This window comes from Paramisgurnus dabryanus, chromosome 14 (genome assembly GCF_030506205.2).
Source record: "Paramisgurnus dabryanus chromosome 14, PD_genome_1.1, whole genome shotgun sequence".
NCBI classification, from domain to species: domain Eukaryota; kingdom Metazoa; phylum Chordata; class Actinopteri; order Cypriniformes; family Cobitidae; genus Paramisgurnus; species Paramisgurnus dabryanus.
Window position 1 is genome coordinate 19,386,663 of NC_133350.1, and position 19,252 is coordinate 19,405,914.

At 36.6% G+C, this 19,252-nt stretch overlaps 1 protein-coding gene across 14 annotated transcripts in view; it reads right to left on the reverse strand.

Annotated features, from left to right (window-relative positions):
* Positions 1–19,252, reverse strand: part of cadpsa (Ca2+-dependent activator protein for secretion a) — a 157,830-nt gene that overhangs the window by 136,410 nt on the left and 2,168 nt on the right. For all 14 annotated transcript variants that reach the window (XM_073811878.1, XM_065241449.2, XM_065241448.2 and 11 more), the window contains exon 3: positions 140–253. In XM_073811878.1, the coding sequence (XP_073667979.1) occupies positions 140–253 (114 nt within the window). The remainder of the gene's footprint in view (positions 1–139; positions 254–19,252) is intronic.

Consider the following 19,252-nt stretch of genomic DNA (forward strand, 5'->3'; position numbering starts at 1 on the left):
GCCTGTGTACCCAAAGGATTTAGGGCTAACTTCTAGTGACACTTGATGTTTACCTTGTGTATTTACAGTGATTTCTCATGCAAATTGAGATCCATTAGGAACGTAAACCCAGAATGTTGATGGTATAAATAATGCTAACCTCATAGTAGCTTTGGACAGCATTGATGAAGGCTTCATCTGCTACAATCTGAGTCTCTCCATTTAGGAAAGCCTGGAAACGATCTTTCACTGTTTGAAGCTGTTGCTTGCTGATCTATAAAAGAGAAGAGATGGGAAGAAAAATACAATTTATTTTCTAAACAACAGTTACACAGTTCTCAGAAGCATAAAATAAAATGTAAATAAGGAAACATCAGAAAGACTTCTATTGAAATATGTACTTTTAAATTAATTTGATTTTAAAGTTAAAATTGTGGCAGCAACGCATCACAGATATCCAGATGTTATCAGCATCTGTAAGTGTGAGCCAGAAACATTTTTATTCAAGGAAAGGGAAAGCAATGATTGCAATATGGCAGTCAGTATTACTGATAGCAATAATCTGTTTAAGTCATCCAGTAGGAGTTAGCAGAAGTTTTATTCTTTTACTTTGACTTTTAGTCTGTAGAGGAATATGTGGCTCTTGATCCGTTAGAGCGAACACTATTCATAATATAATCTTAAAGGATAAAACCACAGTTTTTCAATATTTTACTATGTTCTTACCTCAACTTAGATTAATTTATACATACCTATCTGTTTTCTATGTGTGCACTTCTTTGTACAGCGGTTCGTGAATGTGTTAGCATTTAGCCTAGCCCCATTCATTTCTATGGCTCCAAACAAAAGTTTTATTTTGTGCCACCATACTTACTCGTGTAACTACTCATGTAACGGTCTTTAAATAGGGAAAACATGGAAGTGTTTGGTGGCTTCTAAATTCATCCCTGTTTGGATCCTAAGGAATGAATGGAGCTAGGCTAAATGCTAACACATTTATGAGGCATGAAGTGCACGTATTGAAAAAAGATAGGTGTGTATTAATTAGTCTAAGTTGAGATAAGACCATAGTAAAATATTGAAAAACGGTGGTGTTTTCCTTTAACTTTTTGTCAATTTTACATTGCAGAAACAGACTCAATGTCAGGCAAGAGACCACCACCCCTTTAAAACCTTTGAAACACGCATCAGTAGCTTACACATCACAGCATGATTTTCCACAGAGCTCTGCAGACAAATGTGTTCACCTGCTATATTGCTTTACTGTACTGGTTTATACTTGTTTTTTTACGGTTAAACCATGTCTTACTTTTATCCTAATGTTTGCAAGCTCCTTCAATGTTTCCTTCAACATTGATACATTCAAAACACAAAAATTATTAAAAGGCTGACAGCATGTTTAATCACTCTTCTTATAACTGAATCAGTAACTGATAATTATAGAGCTTATTCTGCGTTTATTTCCTCCCTGTAGTTTTTCTTAGCTATGAGAATTGTAAAATGTGACCCTCTCTTTGAATAATTTAATTATGAGATTAGGAGCATCAAAGTTTGATTTCATTCATTGATTACTTATAAAGATATCAAAGTTATTTTTCACAGAATGTGCTTAACATTATGTAGGATGATTTTATGTAGAAAACAATAAATCACAAAAACATGTGCTTTTTAGTTTTGAATTCGAGCTTTACGACTAAAGGAGGGGAAGAACTAATGCTATAAAAGAAACTGACAGTGTTTTACAGCAAATGCAAAATTATTGTGTGCATAAGTGCGAGACGTTTTTCCTTTTCCAACCCGCATGGTGATTGAATCAATGTTGAAAGCTAAACAAAAATATGACAATGGCCTTAAGTGGCTTATAGCCTTGGTGTACTATCTATGGTACACATTGTAAGCTACAATGCTGGTCAGTTTACCTTGCCATAAGTGGTACAGAAAATTTAAATTATTAATGTAGTTCAGTAGTTGAATTAAGCCTCATTGATACACATTGAAGCATTTACAACAATATGCAGCATTTAAAGTCTCTGTCTATTGCTGTAAAGCATTATGGGTAATTTAACATTTAAAGAGACAGCAATGTTACTTAATATTTTGCTGGCATTTTATATTTTGTCTCTTTCGCATACAAACACACATACACATAATAATCAAGGATCAATGCAAACACAATTTCTATTTTATTCCCCCACTGATTTAACTCAATGAGATGCTGCTGCATATATTAATTTTCTTTTGTTTGTCACACCTGACCACCCTTTGATATGTTAGTATATCCACCTCCACCTGGACCACCACTAACCAAATGGTCAGTCGTTTCTGCTTGGAGATCCGTGTGTCTAGGTGAATGCCAAACATCCTTTGAAAATCCCAGGTGTTTCTCTTCATTGACTATGTTACCATGGTCACTGAGTACACATGATCACACCCCTTGCTTACCCCATTATCCCCTCTCAGGTTATCAAGCAGTATGACCTCATAACTATAAGAGGCAGATGCATTAGATCAATTACTCCCATGGTAACTGCAGTAGTGATTATAGTGGATAGGCCATTGATGTAGAGCAATTAAAGTGTATCCGCAAAACACTCTCATTGAAATGTTTACCCTACGTCACCATGACAATGCACTTCTGGATTGAGGCTTTGAGTCTTGCATTGCTGACATCCGGAGCTGTTTGACATGAGAACTAAAGTTAAGCCTAAAAATTCGGCTTTCAACATTTTTGAAGATTTGAGCTTTTGTTGATTGTATACGTGATTGTTAGTGATTTTTAACACACTTAAATTTGACTGAATTTAGAACTCTGGTTAACCTAAATTAACCTATGCTTGGTTGTTTCAACACATGGTTGGGTCAAATACTGACATTTTCTATAGTTTAATCCAACAGTTGGGGTTATCCATTTTTTACTCAACCATGGGTTAAAACAACCCAGCATATTAGAATTAACCCAACTGTTGGGGTTAAATTAACCTATGCTTGATTGTTTCAACACGGTTGGGACAAATATTGACATTTTCTAGGTTAGTTTAAACCAGCAGTTGGGTTTGTCCATTTTGTACTCAACCATGGGTTAAAACAACCCAGCAGTTTTCAACACATGGTTGGGTCAAATATTGACATTTTCTAGGTTAGTTTAAACCAGCAGGTGGGTTTGTCCATTTTATACTCAACCATGGGTTAAAACAACCCAGCATTTTAAGAGTGAACCCAACTGTTGGGTTTAAATTAACCTATGCTTGGTTGTTTCAACACATGGTTGGGTCAAATATTCACATTTTCTATAGTTTAATCCAACAGTTGGGGTTATCCATTTTTTTTACTCAACCATGGGTTAAAACAACCCAGCATTTTAGAACGAACCCAACTGTTGGGGTTAAATTAACCTATGCTTGGTTGTTTCAACACATGGTTGGGACAAATATTGACATTTTCTAGGTTAGTTTAAACCAGTAGTTGGGTTTGTCCATTTTGTACTCAACCATGGGTTAAAACAACCCAGCAGTTTTCAACACATGGTTGGGTCAAATATTGACATTTTCTAGGTTAGTTTAAACCAGCAGGTGCATGGGTTTGTCCATTTTATACTCAACCATGGGTTGAAAAACTGCATTTAAGAGTGAACCCAACCCTTGGGTTTAAATTAACCTATGCTTGGTTGTTTCAACACATGGTTGGGTCAAATATTGACATTTTCTAAGTTAGTTTAAACCAGCGGTTAGGTTTGTCCATATTTTACCCAACCATGGGTTAAAACAATCCAGCATTTTAGACTGAACCCAACCAATTAACATATGATTGGTTGTTTCAACGCATGATTGTTGTAAATATTGACATTTTCTAGATACGTTTAAAGGCGGAGTGCCTACTGTTTGAAAGCTAATGTTGATATTTGAAATCACCTAACCAAACACGCCCCTACCCTAATACAATCTGGACCTTCTTTTGATAGACCCGCCCCACACATAAGCAACCCAGGCAAAGATGTCGGTTAGAAGACACGCCCCTTACTGCTGATTGGCTACAAGTGTGTATTGGTAATCGGTGTGACTCCCTTTTCCAAAGCGTTTTTTAGAAATTGTGCACTCCGCCTTTAAACCAGCAGTTAGTTTTGTCCATATTTTAGCCAACCATGGGTTAAAACAACGCAGCATTTTTAGAGTGAACAAGAGTGTATAATAAGACCCAACTGCCTGCAAGTAGTCTCAGGCAAGCTATGCAAAAGGTTATGTCATATAATTAGATATCGTAAATGACTATACATTTTATGTGTTGAAGGGTTTGGAATGCAAGTAATGAATAGGCAACCAGGAATGAATAATAATGGAACAATAATTGGGCAGAATTTAACTGTTAATCTTTAATGAATCATTCACATTTTCCTTTTTTTAATCAGTCTTCTCATCTTCTTTAAACTTTGAAAATTACTACATTTTCATCCATAAACTGAAAGTTAAAATGTTGTAAAGTGCAGGGTATGTTTTTTTTACTGCTGTTGGCACACGCTGGTGCAAATAGAGCATCCGAGGTGCAATAAATGAGTCTCTCTCTATTCAGATGTCTTCTTTCCCTTCTTCCCCATTAATCACACCTATGTTTGTAAACTATTGTTTTCAAATCTATGATTCACTAAAGTTCCATTCTTCGAAAGTCCAGTTTTATTTCCCAGGCTCTTTATGTGCTAACAGTAAATTCGGTACAGGCTACACATATACAACCTTACATTCACCTCACACCTGCCTATTGCTGGTTACTATAGAAACTGACAAAATGCAGACGCTTGTCATCAGAATCCATGGGTAGTAATTCACTGACGCGCGTACGCACACATTTACTAGAATACTACACTTAACAGGGGCAATAACTGAGTCAGATCAAACTGCTAAAATCTTGATAGCCTCCAGACTGTTTTCCATCACATGAGTGGGGGTGGGGACAAATAGGGGGAAGGGAAGCTTATAGGCCAATTTCTGAGGGTGCACACTGCACTAGAGGTTTAGATTAACTCTCTAGGTTTGCCAGGTTTGCAGAACAAAACTAGCCCAACGGCCAATCAAAACTAGCCCAAAACTAGCCCATTGACCCTAGGTCAAACACCAAAACTCAAAATATGCCACTCCCATACCGAATGCCGCTTTTCCGTTGCATAGTACTGCCCGGTAAGGCTCGGTACAGCTCATTTTGGGGGGTTTTCCACTGTGTACAGTACCAAGTACCCGATACATTTCAAGTACCACCAGAGAATCGTCTGTCCAAGAGTGGATTTTGAAACCCTGCTTGACCCTACGAATTATAATGCGACTCACGTAGATCTAGGCTTAACCTATACTTTCATAGTCATTTGAGTCATTTTCTATATAAAAAATTGTTCTCAATAAATTGTTCATCAATAAATCGTATGATGTTTGAAACTCTGTACTTCCACACTCTCCACAAATAACTATACTAGTGATTTAACATATACATACATCCAGTCATGCTCAATTGTTTTAGTATTGTTCATATCATGGACAGTCAACATCCCATGTCTACAGCTTTATTTTATTATTTTTTACCAGTGAGAGAGGTAAAGAAAATGAAAATGAAAAAGAGAACCAGAGCTTGAGGGATAGAAAAGGGCTTTCCAAATGTCACTCAGTCTAAAAGCAAGACTGTATTCACTGATTCAAAAGCTTTAGCGTACAATGAGAGATTACAACACTGTGGTTATAGAAATGATGCAATTTTCAGTATTTACAGCTATTCATACATCACAATACCTAACAAATACACAGTACTAAAAATATACTTCATAAAGATCAGGCAGAGATGTGAATCAGCCGTTTCAGATTTTTAATGCCCACTGCTTACAAATGTACTGGCAACCGTTTCACACAAAATTAAAGTAAATAGGGATCTGGGCTGTTAAATAATATCTAATAATGTATTAATAAATGTAGTGAAATAATATCTATTAATGTGTGACAAATGTCTAGCTCATGAAATACATTAATTTTGATTTTAAGAAATACATTTGTCAATAAAGATTGGTTATATCACAGTGATGTCAAATCTGTTAAAGTCCTGCTAAAAACCTGCAAGATGCAGACATAAAAATGTATAGTGAATGATTATGGAATATAAAACATGATTCATATTGACTACTTTCAGGGTTTTTTTTAGGTTTTGCAGACCCTCTTTAACATGGAAAAGGTTGTCAATGTGTTCAACATTTTCTCTTTGTTATATTAAGGAAAGTTATCTGGATTTGGAAAGGAACTATTCCTTCACCTCTCTTTAAATGTGTAATGTAGTGGTTTTATCTAGCTGTAAGATTGTGAATTGCAAACAACCTAAATTTTGAAAGCACAATGGCTATGTTTACATGCACAAAATTTTGTCAATCCGACTGAATTTAATCCAATTGAAGGTTACGATAATACAGTTTACATGCACCCTAAACATTGCAATATGATTAAAATGTTCGTTTACATGTACATTCTATATGTATAATCCGAACCTAATGTCTGCGCAAGCGCAACGGCAGGGTTGCCAGATTCGCTTATCAAAACCATCCCTATGGACATTCAAAACTAGCCCAAAAGCATCCCAATGACTATTCACAGCCCAAATACCAATAACTAATCAACGAAATCTGGCAATGTAAATATTAAAACACAATTTTTCGAAAGGCACAATGCTATTTTAATGCTTTATGTAGCCTAATGTTATGAAAGAACACATAAGCACTACAGAATGTACAGAGCGTGACCCCATTACCTTAATTTTGCCATTGCATTGCTATTGTGTGTTTCTGTGACAAGAAATATGTGATACTAAAAGGGGTAGCTCGGCCAAAAATGATATTAAATCCATGATTTACTCACCCCCAAGCTGTCCGAATTGCATATGTCCATCGTTTTTCAGACAAACACATTTTCGGATGTTTTAGAAAATGTTTTAGATCTTTCAGTTGATTAAATGTAATGTTACGGGGTCCACCCATAGTCTACGACCTTCAAGTCCAAAAAAGTGCGTCCATCCTTCACAAATTAAATCCAAACGGCTCCAGGATAATAAACAAAGGTCTTCTGAGGGTAATCCGCGCGGTGTTGTTGTAGAAATATCCATATTTAAAACTTTATTAACGAAAATAAATACCTTCCGGTAGCGCCACCATCTTAGACTCCTCTGTATTCAGGAGAGAGTATTAGCGTAGTGTACGCACTTTTCTTAGTGACGTATGACAAATTCGGAGGGCGGGGGCACAGAGCAGCAGCAGAGTAGCCTCCGTAGGCTGCGTAAGCTCTCATCCTGAATGCGGACGCGACTAAGATGGCGGCGCTACCGGAAGGTAGTTATTTTCGTTAATAAAGTTTTAAATATGGATATCTCTAAAACAACACCACGCGGATTACCCTCAAAAGACCTTTGTTTATCATCCTGGAGCCGTTTGGATTTAATTTGTGAAGGATGGACGCACTTTTTTTGGACTTGAAGGTTGTGGACTATGGGTGGACCCCGTAACATTACATTTAATCAACTGAAAGATCTAAAACATTTTCTAAAATATCAGAAAATGTGTTTGTCTGAAAAACGATGGACATATGCAACTCGGACAGCTTGGGGGTGAGTAAATCATGGGTTTAATATCATTTTTTGCCGAACTATCCCTTTAAATTAGAGCTAAGTTATTTTGCGCATGTGCAAAATTTATTTTTCCATCCGATTGAGAAAATAGTATGATTCACGAGTTTACATGCATACTTTTCTCCTGCTAATCGTATCACAGATTGGACTACACCACCCTTTTCGAAACGATCGAAATTTGCATCCGATCAACCTCAATCATATTGATTAAAGTGTTTACATGAAGGCTTTTCAATACGATTGAGCCATCAAGACGATTACAAACAGATTATTTGGTTTGCATGTAAACTGAAAAGCTACGGTAGCTGCCACAGGACAAACATGCCATTGTCTGAGACAACATAGGGATGAAACGCACTGTGTAGAACAGTTTGGCCATTTACTGTAGGGCTACTGTAGAAACATGACAGTGACTTCCATGTAAAGAGACCCAAGGTGTATGTAGATACGGTAATAAAAAGGTAATTAAAACAATACAGTTCATTATGTAAGATCTTAATACACCACTGATAATATAGTTATGTTCATTATATTGCATTTCTGTCAAGAGATCCAATATAATTACACATTGCACCTTTAAGTACATATGTATTACATCAATCCATAATGATTTATTGAATCACCATTGACTGCTTTTTTATACCTCATATTCATTGTCTGTCAATATGCTCACATAACTCATATTTTGTGTGTCAGGTGCTATGTTTAATCCAAGTTGTTTGAAATGAGATCTCTTAAAGCGTCGTGTCTTATAGCTTGTGGAACGAAAAACAATTTCCAAGATAGCATAAATCTTTTTATATTAAGCTTGTTACAGCACTAATAGAGTGTATTAGCCAAAATATACTCCAGCTAAAGATGTGCGCTTGCATGTGTGTCATTTCATTACGCTTCTGTGCACCTATGAAACTGCCTGTTATTGTTAGCGCAACCCTTTTCACTTCATGATGGAATGTGCTTATTTGTGCATGTGTGCGTGTTTGTGTGTGTTGTGTTCCCCAGGTGCCTACTGGGCTCATGTTGATTGCGTGGGAATGGTGGGCTGGGGTTTCTCTCTGAGAACAGATTCCCATTAGTAATCAGTCAGCCTGGGGTAGAGACACATTGCTTTCATGTCCCTTGAGTTCTTTCTCTCTGTCTCCGCCTGTCTCTCTCTCTTCTTTTCATGTCTTTTAGATGTTGTATCGTTTATGAGCAATGCCGTCTGCAACGCTGTGATTGCAGGAAAGCAAGAACTACAATCTAAATGTATAATTTTGCATAGTCATTAAAGCACACTGTATGTGTGAAGACAATACTTAGCGTTATTTTATTTCTTCGGCAGAGTTGTTATCAACATGTTGCTTTGAATATAAATGATGTATGTGAACTAGAATATTTTTTATTATTGAAGATGTTTTTATTTATCATTAAAGAGCGACAATCTTTTGTTTTGTTCATGATGTTAATTTTTCATACTTTCATTCTCTATCTCTCTCTCAAACACCTGGACACACTGCTGTCCACCGCACATGTGTAAACATACAACTACTCCTTTCCTTTCACATACACACAGTAAACTCTAATGCATATACAGAATGTTACATAACAGATCAGAGAGGGCAAATGGATGTGTAATCCCAGATTACAAACAGCCAACAAAGAGTACATAGAGGTTTCATCCACCCACTGCTTTATTCATGCACAGCACCATATACTTTGGATGCAATTTGCTCATTAGTGTTGCTGTAACACTAAAAATCTTTGAGAAATCACATGCAAGTGTGTATAAATATTGCAATTTGGGTAAAAAAAAAATTGAAAAATACACTCAAATCACCTTGGAAAATGAATTCGCAGAAATAAATAGATATTTAATCAGCAAAAACCTTTTTCACAACCTAACAAATCATGATTGGCATTTACTTATACTTAAACCTATTATTCATAGCTGACCGAACATAAAAATTCCTCTGTGTGGATTTTCAATAACAACCCTCTTACTCTAAACTGACCCAAGATCAGCCTATAGTGTTTGATTCTGAATCCACCATGGCTATCACAATACCAATCTCAACTGCCTGCACATCAAGGTCCTCAACCAGCTGACCTCAGATCAGGCCAATTCAGCAAGTAGGGCTCTTAAAGCCATTTTTGGCGCATCCGTTCCCATCTCATCCGTCTACTACACATTAGCCGTGAGAGGCACCTCAGCCGACCATTCACGTCAGAAAGCTCTTATCTATGTTGTTGTTTGTCTCTCACCTAAATGGTCTTTTTTATTTTTGGCCTGCCGAACTCAAGATGGGCAGTGAACATTGTTTTTGCTCAGAAAAGGATTGGATTTGTGGAAAGATATATCAATACGTTCTTAAATAATTTCCGCTTTGCTTAAAATAAGTAAATGGAATAAAGTAGATATCTATTATAACAACACACGATTCGGGAGAAAGAAAATGATGTAGTCATCTTTTCAAAGGAAGGCTGTAATTAACTCTATCTACGTACGACATCCCAAGAATAGGCCCTGTAATTTAAATTGAGCAAATAATTGTATCTGAACATCACGACATGGCAGACACAACCGATTGGAGGAGTTTGATCAATCCCCTATGAAAAAGCTGCGATGTGGTATCATGATGCTATTATTCTTACTGCAAAGTAGATTGTGGTAAATTATGTCAAACAATAACTCGATTATCATTCTCGTAGTTGTATCAAATTACACATGCCATGTCTCTGAGGATTGTCTGAGAACTTTACCAAATGCATGTTTGCTGTAGATCTCTGCGATTCTTGTAAAATGCAATAATGTCTCTGAATCTTCAGAGATTCAAGTCACACTCTTAAAAATAAACGTGTTTCACGATGTTATATAAGAACCATTTTTGGCTGAATGGTTCCATTAAAACCTTGATCTGAAGAACCTTTCTGTGACACAAAAAAGTTATTTGTGGTTAAAAAAGGTTCAGATTATAAAAAGGTAGGATAGACATGGATATTTATAGAACTTTTAACCGAATGTTTGTTTTTTTGTGGAACGAAAATGGTCCTTATATGGTATTGCTGAAGAACCTTTTAAGCACAATTATTTTAAAGAGTGCATGGTAAGGTAACAATTAGAGATACGCCAATATATCTGCCAAAAATCTGTATTCAGATTATTGGTCGATAAAAGCAACTTTTTACACTATGGGCTATCGGCTGATAGTTTAAAAAAGCAGATAGTCACAGCAGATATCCTGTCAATCAAAAGAGAACAGGAAAATGCAGTGAATTTGAATTCTGTGTATAGAAAATGTAAAGAAACTTCACTAGTTTAATGTTCAATATTAAAGGGATAGTTCACCCAAAAATTTAAATAATGTCATTAATGACTCACCCTCATGTCGTTCCAAACTCGTAGGACCTCCATTCATCTTTGGAAACACAGTTTAAGATGTTTTAGATTTAGTCCGAGAGCTTTCTGACCTTCCATTGAAAATCTATGTACGGTATACTATGGAAGGTTTTTTTGGTCTTTTTTAAATTAATTAATTAAATTATAAAATAATTAATTTAATTAAAAAAATTAAAAATAAAATCGCAAAAAATGTCCCAAATTTGAAAATTAAATGCTAAAATAAAAATTAAAACATTATATTAAATTATTTCATTTTCATTTTTAATGTTATGAAGCATCATTCCGGCCAAATTAAAAAAGAAAATTAAATTGATGATTTGACATTTCATTTTCAATATAATCTTGAGTCAAGACTGACAATATTAAAATAAAAAGTCAAGCTTGAAAAGGAATCTGTAAAAACATTTTTAAAAGGGTTTTTATTCATACCCAAGCAATAATTGGGACAAAATTAAAATGTAAAGTTCAGTTTTAATTTTATGTTCTTTTTAAATTATTTGTTTTCATTTTCATTTTCTTTTTCGTTTTCATTTTCATTTTCAACTTGTATGCAAATTTAATGTTAATCAGTGGGTGGCGTTTATTTACTTGCTCAAAAAAGGGGATTGGCTAACGCTGCGTTGCCAACTCAGCGACTGTGTTGCTAAAATAGGGACTTTATTGCTACATCTAGCGACTTTTAGGCCCATTTAGACAAACTTAGCGAATGTTTGGAGGAATCTTAGCTTCACATCTGTACAGATAGGGTACTGTGTCGCTTGTACTGGCCCACGAGTGCCGGGTGTTGCTGTCCCGGTGAAATGTGCGTCTGGTGTCTCTGTGCATGAAGCTGGGCAGTGTAGGAGCTGACGCGTGGATGAGATTCGCGTTCATTGTTTACATTTGAAAGGAGGAACAAACAATAAAAAGTGGCTGGTCCGCTGTTATATATGTACGTATTTTCACACATCTGATCCGGTGAGGCGTCAGCCATTCTCATCAAATGCATACACATAGCACAGTGTGATTATCGTGCAATACATAATTATGCCAAAATCCGTTAAGGACTGGAGTATCATATGCTCGCAAAATTGGCGTATATATAGCACTATAATCACACTGCGTGTTATTTGTATGCATTTCATGAAAATGGACATGAGTGACCAGTCACTTACTTTTGCAGCGGGCACACTGGCAGAGCAGACCTTCAGCCTTTGTGGCATATTTGTAAGTGGTCCTCATTTGTAACGCTGATTTGTGAGTAGGGCTGTGACCGTACGGGATTTTATTTTACCGTGGTGAAGAAGCAACAGAATCACGCGGTTAGACTGTTAGCACAACAACCCACCCCATATTATTAAAACAACAAATTATATTAGCAATAACAATGTGAAATAATATGTATTTCTATATGTTAACTTTTGTTTTTTATATCTTTTGAATATACTATGATTTATAGACCTTTTATGTCATCGTTTATAACCCATTTTATACAATACATTTCATAGAATAACAACCTGAAAACCTGCAGAAAGAACATGCAGAGTTTAAGATTGTTTCTGATGAGTTGTGCAAAACCTGATTCCTATTTCTTTAGACATTCATTTTCGGTAAACTCTCCGTGAATAGAAACACACTTCTCCAAACATGTTGCAACTTTTAATAATTTATTGTAAAAAAAAATGGGTTACAAACAATGACAAAAACTGTTCCATAATTGATATTAAACTCAAAAGATATAGAAAATAAATATTATTTAATGTTATTATTGTTAGTATGTTTAATTAGATTTTCTCAAAGTGGATACAAAACGAAATCGACAATTGCATCATTACGTAAATAACTGCGCAAAACTTATGGATACTCCAATCATTGCTTTCAGAAATTCGCTTACAGTAGCTCCAGATATAAGCACAGCATTCAACCAAATAACGAGTTGTGCTGTCAGTATACGCGCTCCTGCCTTCATAACGATAGTTGTCATGTTTGCCCATTATAGTTTTAAAATATTATTATGCTGTCATTATCATCACCAGCACAGTGCTTCTCCTTGAATGAGAAAGCTTAATATGCGCGTGGCTCGGACTCCTTGTACATGAAATTTCATGGGCATGGCTCTGACATTTTCTTGCAGAGATGTTGTTATTCGCGCAGGGGTTTAAAACCAGGGAGGGAGTTGGTACAGTTCAAGAAATCAGAGCACTTGGGCATGACGCGCTTTATAAGGTTGCGGCCGTGACATCACCGCAGCTGGCATCTTATTACAGCAGTGATGCAGTATTACTGTGATATCGTCACAGCCCTTATGTGCGTAGCTCGTCTTCCACGCTTCAGCTATGGTCAGAAGAACTGTATGTTGTGTCCAGTGCAGTGTACACAGAAGACTCCGAGAGACTCGCATTTCACAGAGGACGCAAGTTCTGATGCTTGTACAGACAACACATAGGCTAAATAAACAGATAATGTTCATTTAAAAGTAAGTGACTGGTCGGTGTATCCGCTCGTTAAACTGACGCCTCACCGGACCAGATGTGTGAAAATACGCACATATAACAGCGGACCAGCCACTTTTTATTGTTTGTTCCTCCTTTGAAATGTAGACAATGTACGCGAATCCCATCCACGCGTCAGCTCCTACACTGCCCAGCTCCATGCACAGAGACACCAGACGCACATTTCACCGGGACAGCGCCACCCGGCACTCGTGGGCCAGTACAAGCGACACAGTAGCCTATCTGTACAGATGTGAAGCTAAGATTCATCCAAACATTCGCTAAGTTTGTCTAAATGGGCCTAAAAGTCGCTAGATGTAGCAATAAAGTCGCTATTTTAGCAACACAGTCGCTGAGTTGGCAACGCTGCTTCAGCCAATCCCCTTTTTTTAAGCAAGTAAACGCCACCCATTGATTAACATTGAATTTGCATACAAGTTGAAAATGAAAATGAAAATGAAAACGAAAAAGAAAAAGAAAATGAAAACAAATAATTTTAACAGAACATAAAATTAAAACTGAACTTTACATTTTAATTTTGTCCCTATTATTGCTTGGGCATGAATAAAAAGCCCTTTAAAAAAAATATTTACAGATTCCTTTTCAAGCTTGCCTTTTTATTTTAATATTGTCAGTCTTGACTCAAGATTATATTGAAAATGAAATGTCAAATCATCAATTTAATTTAATTTTTCAATTTGGCCGGAATGATGCTTCATCACGTTAAAAATTAAAATTAAATAATTTAATATAATGTTTAAATTTTTATTTTAGCATTTCATTTTCAAATTTGGGACATATTTTGCGATTTTATTTTTTATTTTATAATTTAATTAATTATTTTATAATTTAATTAATTATTTTATAATTTAATTAATTAATTTAAAAAAGACCAAAAAAACCTTCCATAGTATACTGCCCATGTCCAGAGAGATAATAAAAACATCATCAAAGTAGTCCATGTGACAATGGTTCAGTTAGAATTTGTTAAAGCATAGAATGAATACATTTTGGTCCAAAAATAATAAAATTGATGACTTTATTCAGCATTGTCTTCTTTTGTGAACAATGCTGATGTACGACGCTGCTGACGTGTTATCTGGTGCGCCCCAGCTTTTTTTGCCCCCGAGCTTCGTTTACAGTTGGAGGGAGACACACGCTGTACAGTAAGTTTGAAAAATAAATCTTCGCAAACATGTCTGAGGATAACACGTCAGCAGCGTCACTGTGCACTTGCATTCACGAATTTCACACAGACTCGGGAGAGAAGACAATGCTGAATAAAGTTGTAATTTTGTTATTCTTGGACCAAAATGTATTTTCGATGCCTCAACAAATTCTAACTGCCCCACTGATGTCACATGGACTACTTTTATGATGTTTTTAATACCTTTTTTGGACATGGACAGTATACCGAACGTACATAGATTTTCAATGGAGGGTCAGAAAGCTCTAAGACGTAATCTAAAATATCCTATACTGTGTTTCCAAAGATGAATGGAGGTCTTACAGGTTTGGAACGACATGGGAGTGAGTCATTAATGACATTATTTTCATTTTTGGGTGAACTATCCCTTTAATGGTCATAAATTAATAACATTCAGAAATTTTAATCTTCAGAATTTAGTTAGTGCAAGTTAATATAACCAGTGAACTATCAGTATCGGTATCTGCAGATATCAGTTTGAATAATCGCATATCCGTATCAATTGAAAACAATTATATTGATGCATCTAGTAAGCAACTAAAGATAAAGTTATTAATGTTGTTAGTCATAAATGGTAGGGATTCGGAAAAGCTCTTTATTTTGTACTGTACTTTTTCCCACAGTTTGTACTGTAGTTGCATGCAAAACCATTTAACATCTGGCGTTTTTTTGTTTTGTTTTGTTTAATTTCATGCAAAAGTCATTAGACATTAGACATCTTGGGCCCTATCTTGCACGCAGCGCAATTGACTTTGTCAGTGACGCATGTATCATTCGTATTTTGCACCGGCGCACAGCTGGTTTTTCCCTCCACAAACGCACGTCGGCAAACTAGGGAATGAACTTGCGCTCCCTGGGCGGTTCAGCGCAAAAAAAGAGGCGTGTTCCGGCGCAAACCATCCCTGATGCTATTTTGCAGTTTCAAAAAACAATTGCGCCACTGACCAGAAAAAAAAAGTTTAAAGTCAGTGGCGCGTTGCGCGTGGTTCATTATGCTATTTTAAGGGCGCATGCTTGACCATAATGTATAGCGTGCACAACGCTCACACACTTTGCTTATCTAATCTACACAGATGCAACAGTTATTTTTGCAAATCATAAATTGTTACACAAAAAAATATTAATACACGAGATAAGGGGAATCATAGTGGTGAGCATTGTGGTGATAGTTTTTATTTATTGTGTGGCTGCGTTAAAAAATTATCATGCAAATAACGATTAAAATACGTTTTCATACGTTTGTTGTGTGGCTGTATTACGTTTATTTTATGTAAATAATAATTAAAATGTTTTCACAAGAAGCCTTAATGTATGTGAACTTGATTTGTAAGAGTACTTTGGGGTTGGACCTTGCTTGCGTTTCTTGGGTCCGATTTCAAAGCCCCCAAACCCTTTCAGCGGTGAGGGTGGACGCAGCGATGTCCTCTGCTGGCGTCAGGTCCTGAGGCAGATCCACCTCCCGTTACACGGCGTGCCCGATTTATGCTGGCAAGCTTGGTATTCCCCCGTCTCCTGACATCATTGTAGCGCTTGGCGCAACGATATGCCAGCTGATGAGACTGTGGCTATTTTCTCTCACGCCTGTTTAACCTACGCTGATTTGGGCGGGTTTCTCCCATCCCCATACAAAATAACTTCTCTGTCTTTGACTGCTCTTACAAAAACGTGGGTCTCCTCGGCTGTGAACCGCTCCTGGCGTGCGCCTGGTAAATCCGTCATAATAATAGCAACCCGCCATGGAACTTGCGCCCTTGCGTTTAAAGGGAATGTTGGATAGCATTCTGATTGGTTTATTTGACGTTACGCCCAAACCACACCTATGAAAATAATGAACCTACTTCAGCCAACCCCTTATTGATTTGCGCCCGGCGCAAGAGTTATTTCTCACGCCGGGAAAATAGCAACAGCGCCCAAGATCCGCCCACAAACTCACTTGCGCGTTGCGCTTCGCACTTGCGTTTCAGATCGTTAAAATAGGGCCCCTTGACTTTGCTTTAGATGTGCCTGTGTGCTCACTGTAACTACCTTCCCTGATTAGTCTTTCTCTTTTGATTGCAGGGCTTGTGTCTAAATGTGTGTGTATCTTGTTTATCTGTTTGTGTGTGTTTGTCCAATGAGGAAAAGACAGGCCAAAAACAGAATAATACAAAAAACAATATTATAGGAAATATTGTTAAAACTTTTAATTAGGCTCTGCATTCTGTGGGTTGGTGGGTGGGTGTGTATTGAAGACAGCAGAAGCAGTGTATGATATGTGATATCTGGTCTTACTGATCATTAAATATATGATAATGTGCACGTTGTCATCAGGACTAATTAATAGACTAAACAACCATTTTTAAGTAGACTGGAACAAGCATCAAAAGGAGTTTCCACATACCGTGTAGTTGTCACATTTGCAAGTGCCACATGAATTAAAATAGCTAGTTATAATCGTAAGACAGGGTGAATTAGCGTGTCCCTGCATGGTAATTAAAGCACAGACCAAAACAAAATAGAGGGAGAAGTTGTAAACAAACACTAATGTTAATTTGATATATCCACAGAACTTAATAACGACAACAAACACAATATAATATGGTAATGGATAATCAAAGATGCAGATGTTTGTTATAATAATAATAATATTTTTTTTCTCTCTCTCTTTCTCTGAGGGATGAGATCACTATCTGGAAATTTAGAACAGATGGCAGCTGTGAATATTCTCACCTGGCTTCAGGCTATATTGTACCAGTAATGGAGAACAGCATGCAACTGGATAAAAGACACTGGCAAAATTTACAAACACTCTCTTCAAGGGAAATGGACAAAAATATATTGATGACACGTCCCGCACTACAGAGATTTTTGTCCAATCAAATTCCTTGTGCTATAACAATGTCCCTTCACCAATATCAGCTGCCACGTGACAACAGACAAACGGCTTTTTGTCAAGATCTTAGGAAAAGTATACACACAGTATATGATATAACTGGCCAAAACTACTTTAAATCAGAAAACCTTAACGTCAATAACCCAAAAATAAATGAACAGGTATAGTTCTCAACTGTCAGTGTTCAATTAAAATAATAACAACTATCGGTCAAAAACAAATCAAAAACACTATATCCAAGATGGATCATGATGACAACAGAACACCACACCATGAGTATAACTGCCCACAGAGACTTGTGTCCCATGTCACCTTCTCCTAAGACTGTATACCAGCGAGTAAACAAGCCCCTGGAGACTTACAGACTGTAGGAAAATACAAATGAGCTAAATTAAAATGATACATAATGTATTGGTCCTTGAATATCCACAAGTAGGATTATAAATTCTCCAAATAATGTATGATAAGCGTTTTCTAAGAAGGTGCTTATTAATATGATGAATAATCATAAACTATTTAATACCATAACATAAAAGATAACTTCTTGCTTTCAGAGCAGCCTTTGATTTTCAGCCAGGAGAAATGTTAAAAACCAAGTCTCCATCTGATGCATTATGCTAATGTGGCAGGGTTGTCTCTTTGTTAGTTTTGGGGACTAAAGATGTTAATGTGGCTAGGGCAGTCTCTTTGTCAGTTTTTAGGAGTAAATAGTTTAGCAGCTTACTAGAAATCATCTTATACAGTTTTTAATGCAGGTTAGTTAAAGGGATAGTTCACCCAAAAATGAAAATAATGTCATTAATGACTCACCTCATGTCGTTCCAAACTCGTAAGACCTCCATTCATCTTCGGAGCAAAGTTTAAGATGTTTTATATTTAGTCCGAGAGCTTGTTGACCCTTCATTGAAAATCTACATATGGTATACTGTTCATCAGTGGGTCAGTTAGAATGTGTTGAGGCATCGAAAATAATTTTTTTTCCAAAAATAACAAAAATTACAACTTTATTCAGCATTGTCTTCTCTAAATGCGCGAGACTAAATGTCACGTGACTGCAGTAACGCGGACGACACGGCTGACGTGTTATCTGGTGCACCCCAGTTGTTGTTTTTTTGTGGGCCCGGGATTCGTTTACAGTCTGAGGGAGACGCACGCTGTAAGTTTGAAAAAAAAATGTGCAAACATGTCTGAGGATAAGACGTCATCCGCGTCACTGCAGTCACGTGACTTTAGTCTCGCGCATGCGCTTTCACAACAGACTCAGAAGAGAAGACAATGCTGAATAAAGGCGTAATATTTTTTATTTTTGGACCAAAATGTATTTTCGATGCTTCAACACATTCTAACTGATGCACTGATGTCACATGGACTACTTTGATGATGTTTTATTACCTTTTCAATGAAGGGTCAACAAGCTCTCGGACTAAATATAAAATATCTTAAACTGTGTTTCCAAAGATGAACGGAGGTCTTACGAGTTTGAAACAACAAGAGGGTGAGTTATTAATCACATTATTTTCATTTTTGGGTGAACTATCCCTTTAACTCTACACTGTCATGGAGTGTTAACCAACTAGTTAAGGGGATTTCATCATTCCTGAATAACAATCTAGTATTTTTCTCCATAGGATTTGAAAGAATACCTGGTGGAATTGTTATTTTCACATGGGAGTCATTAAATGTTGGTAAAGACACCTGAAAGCAGT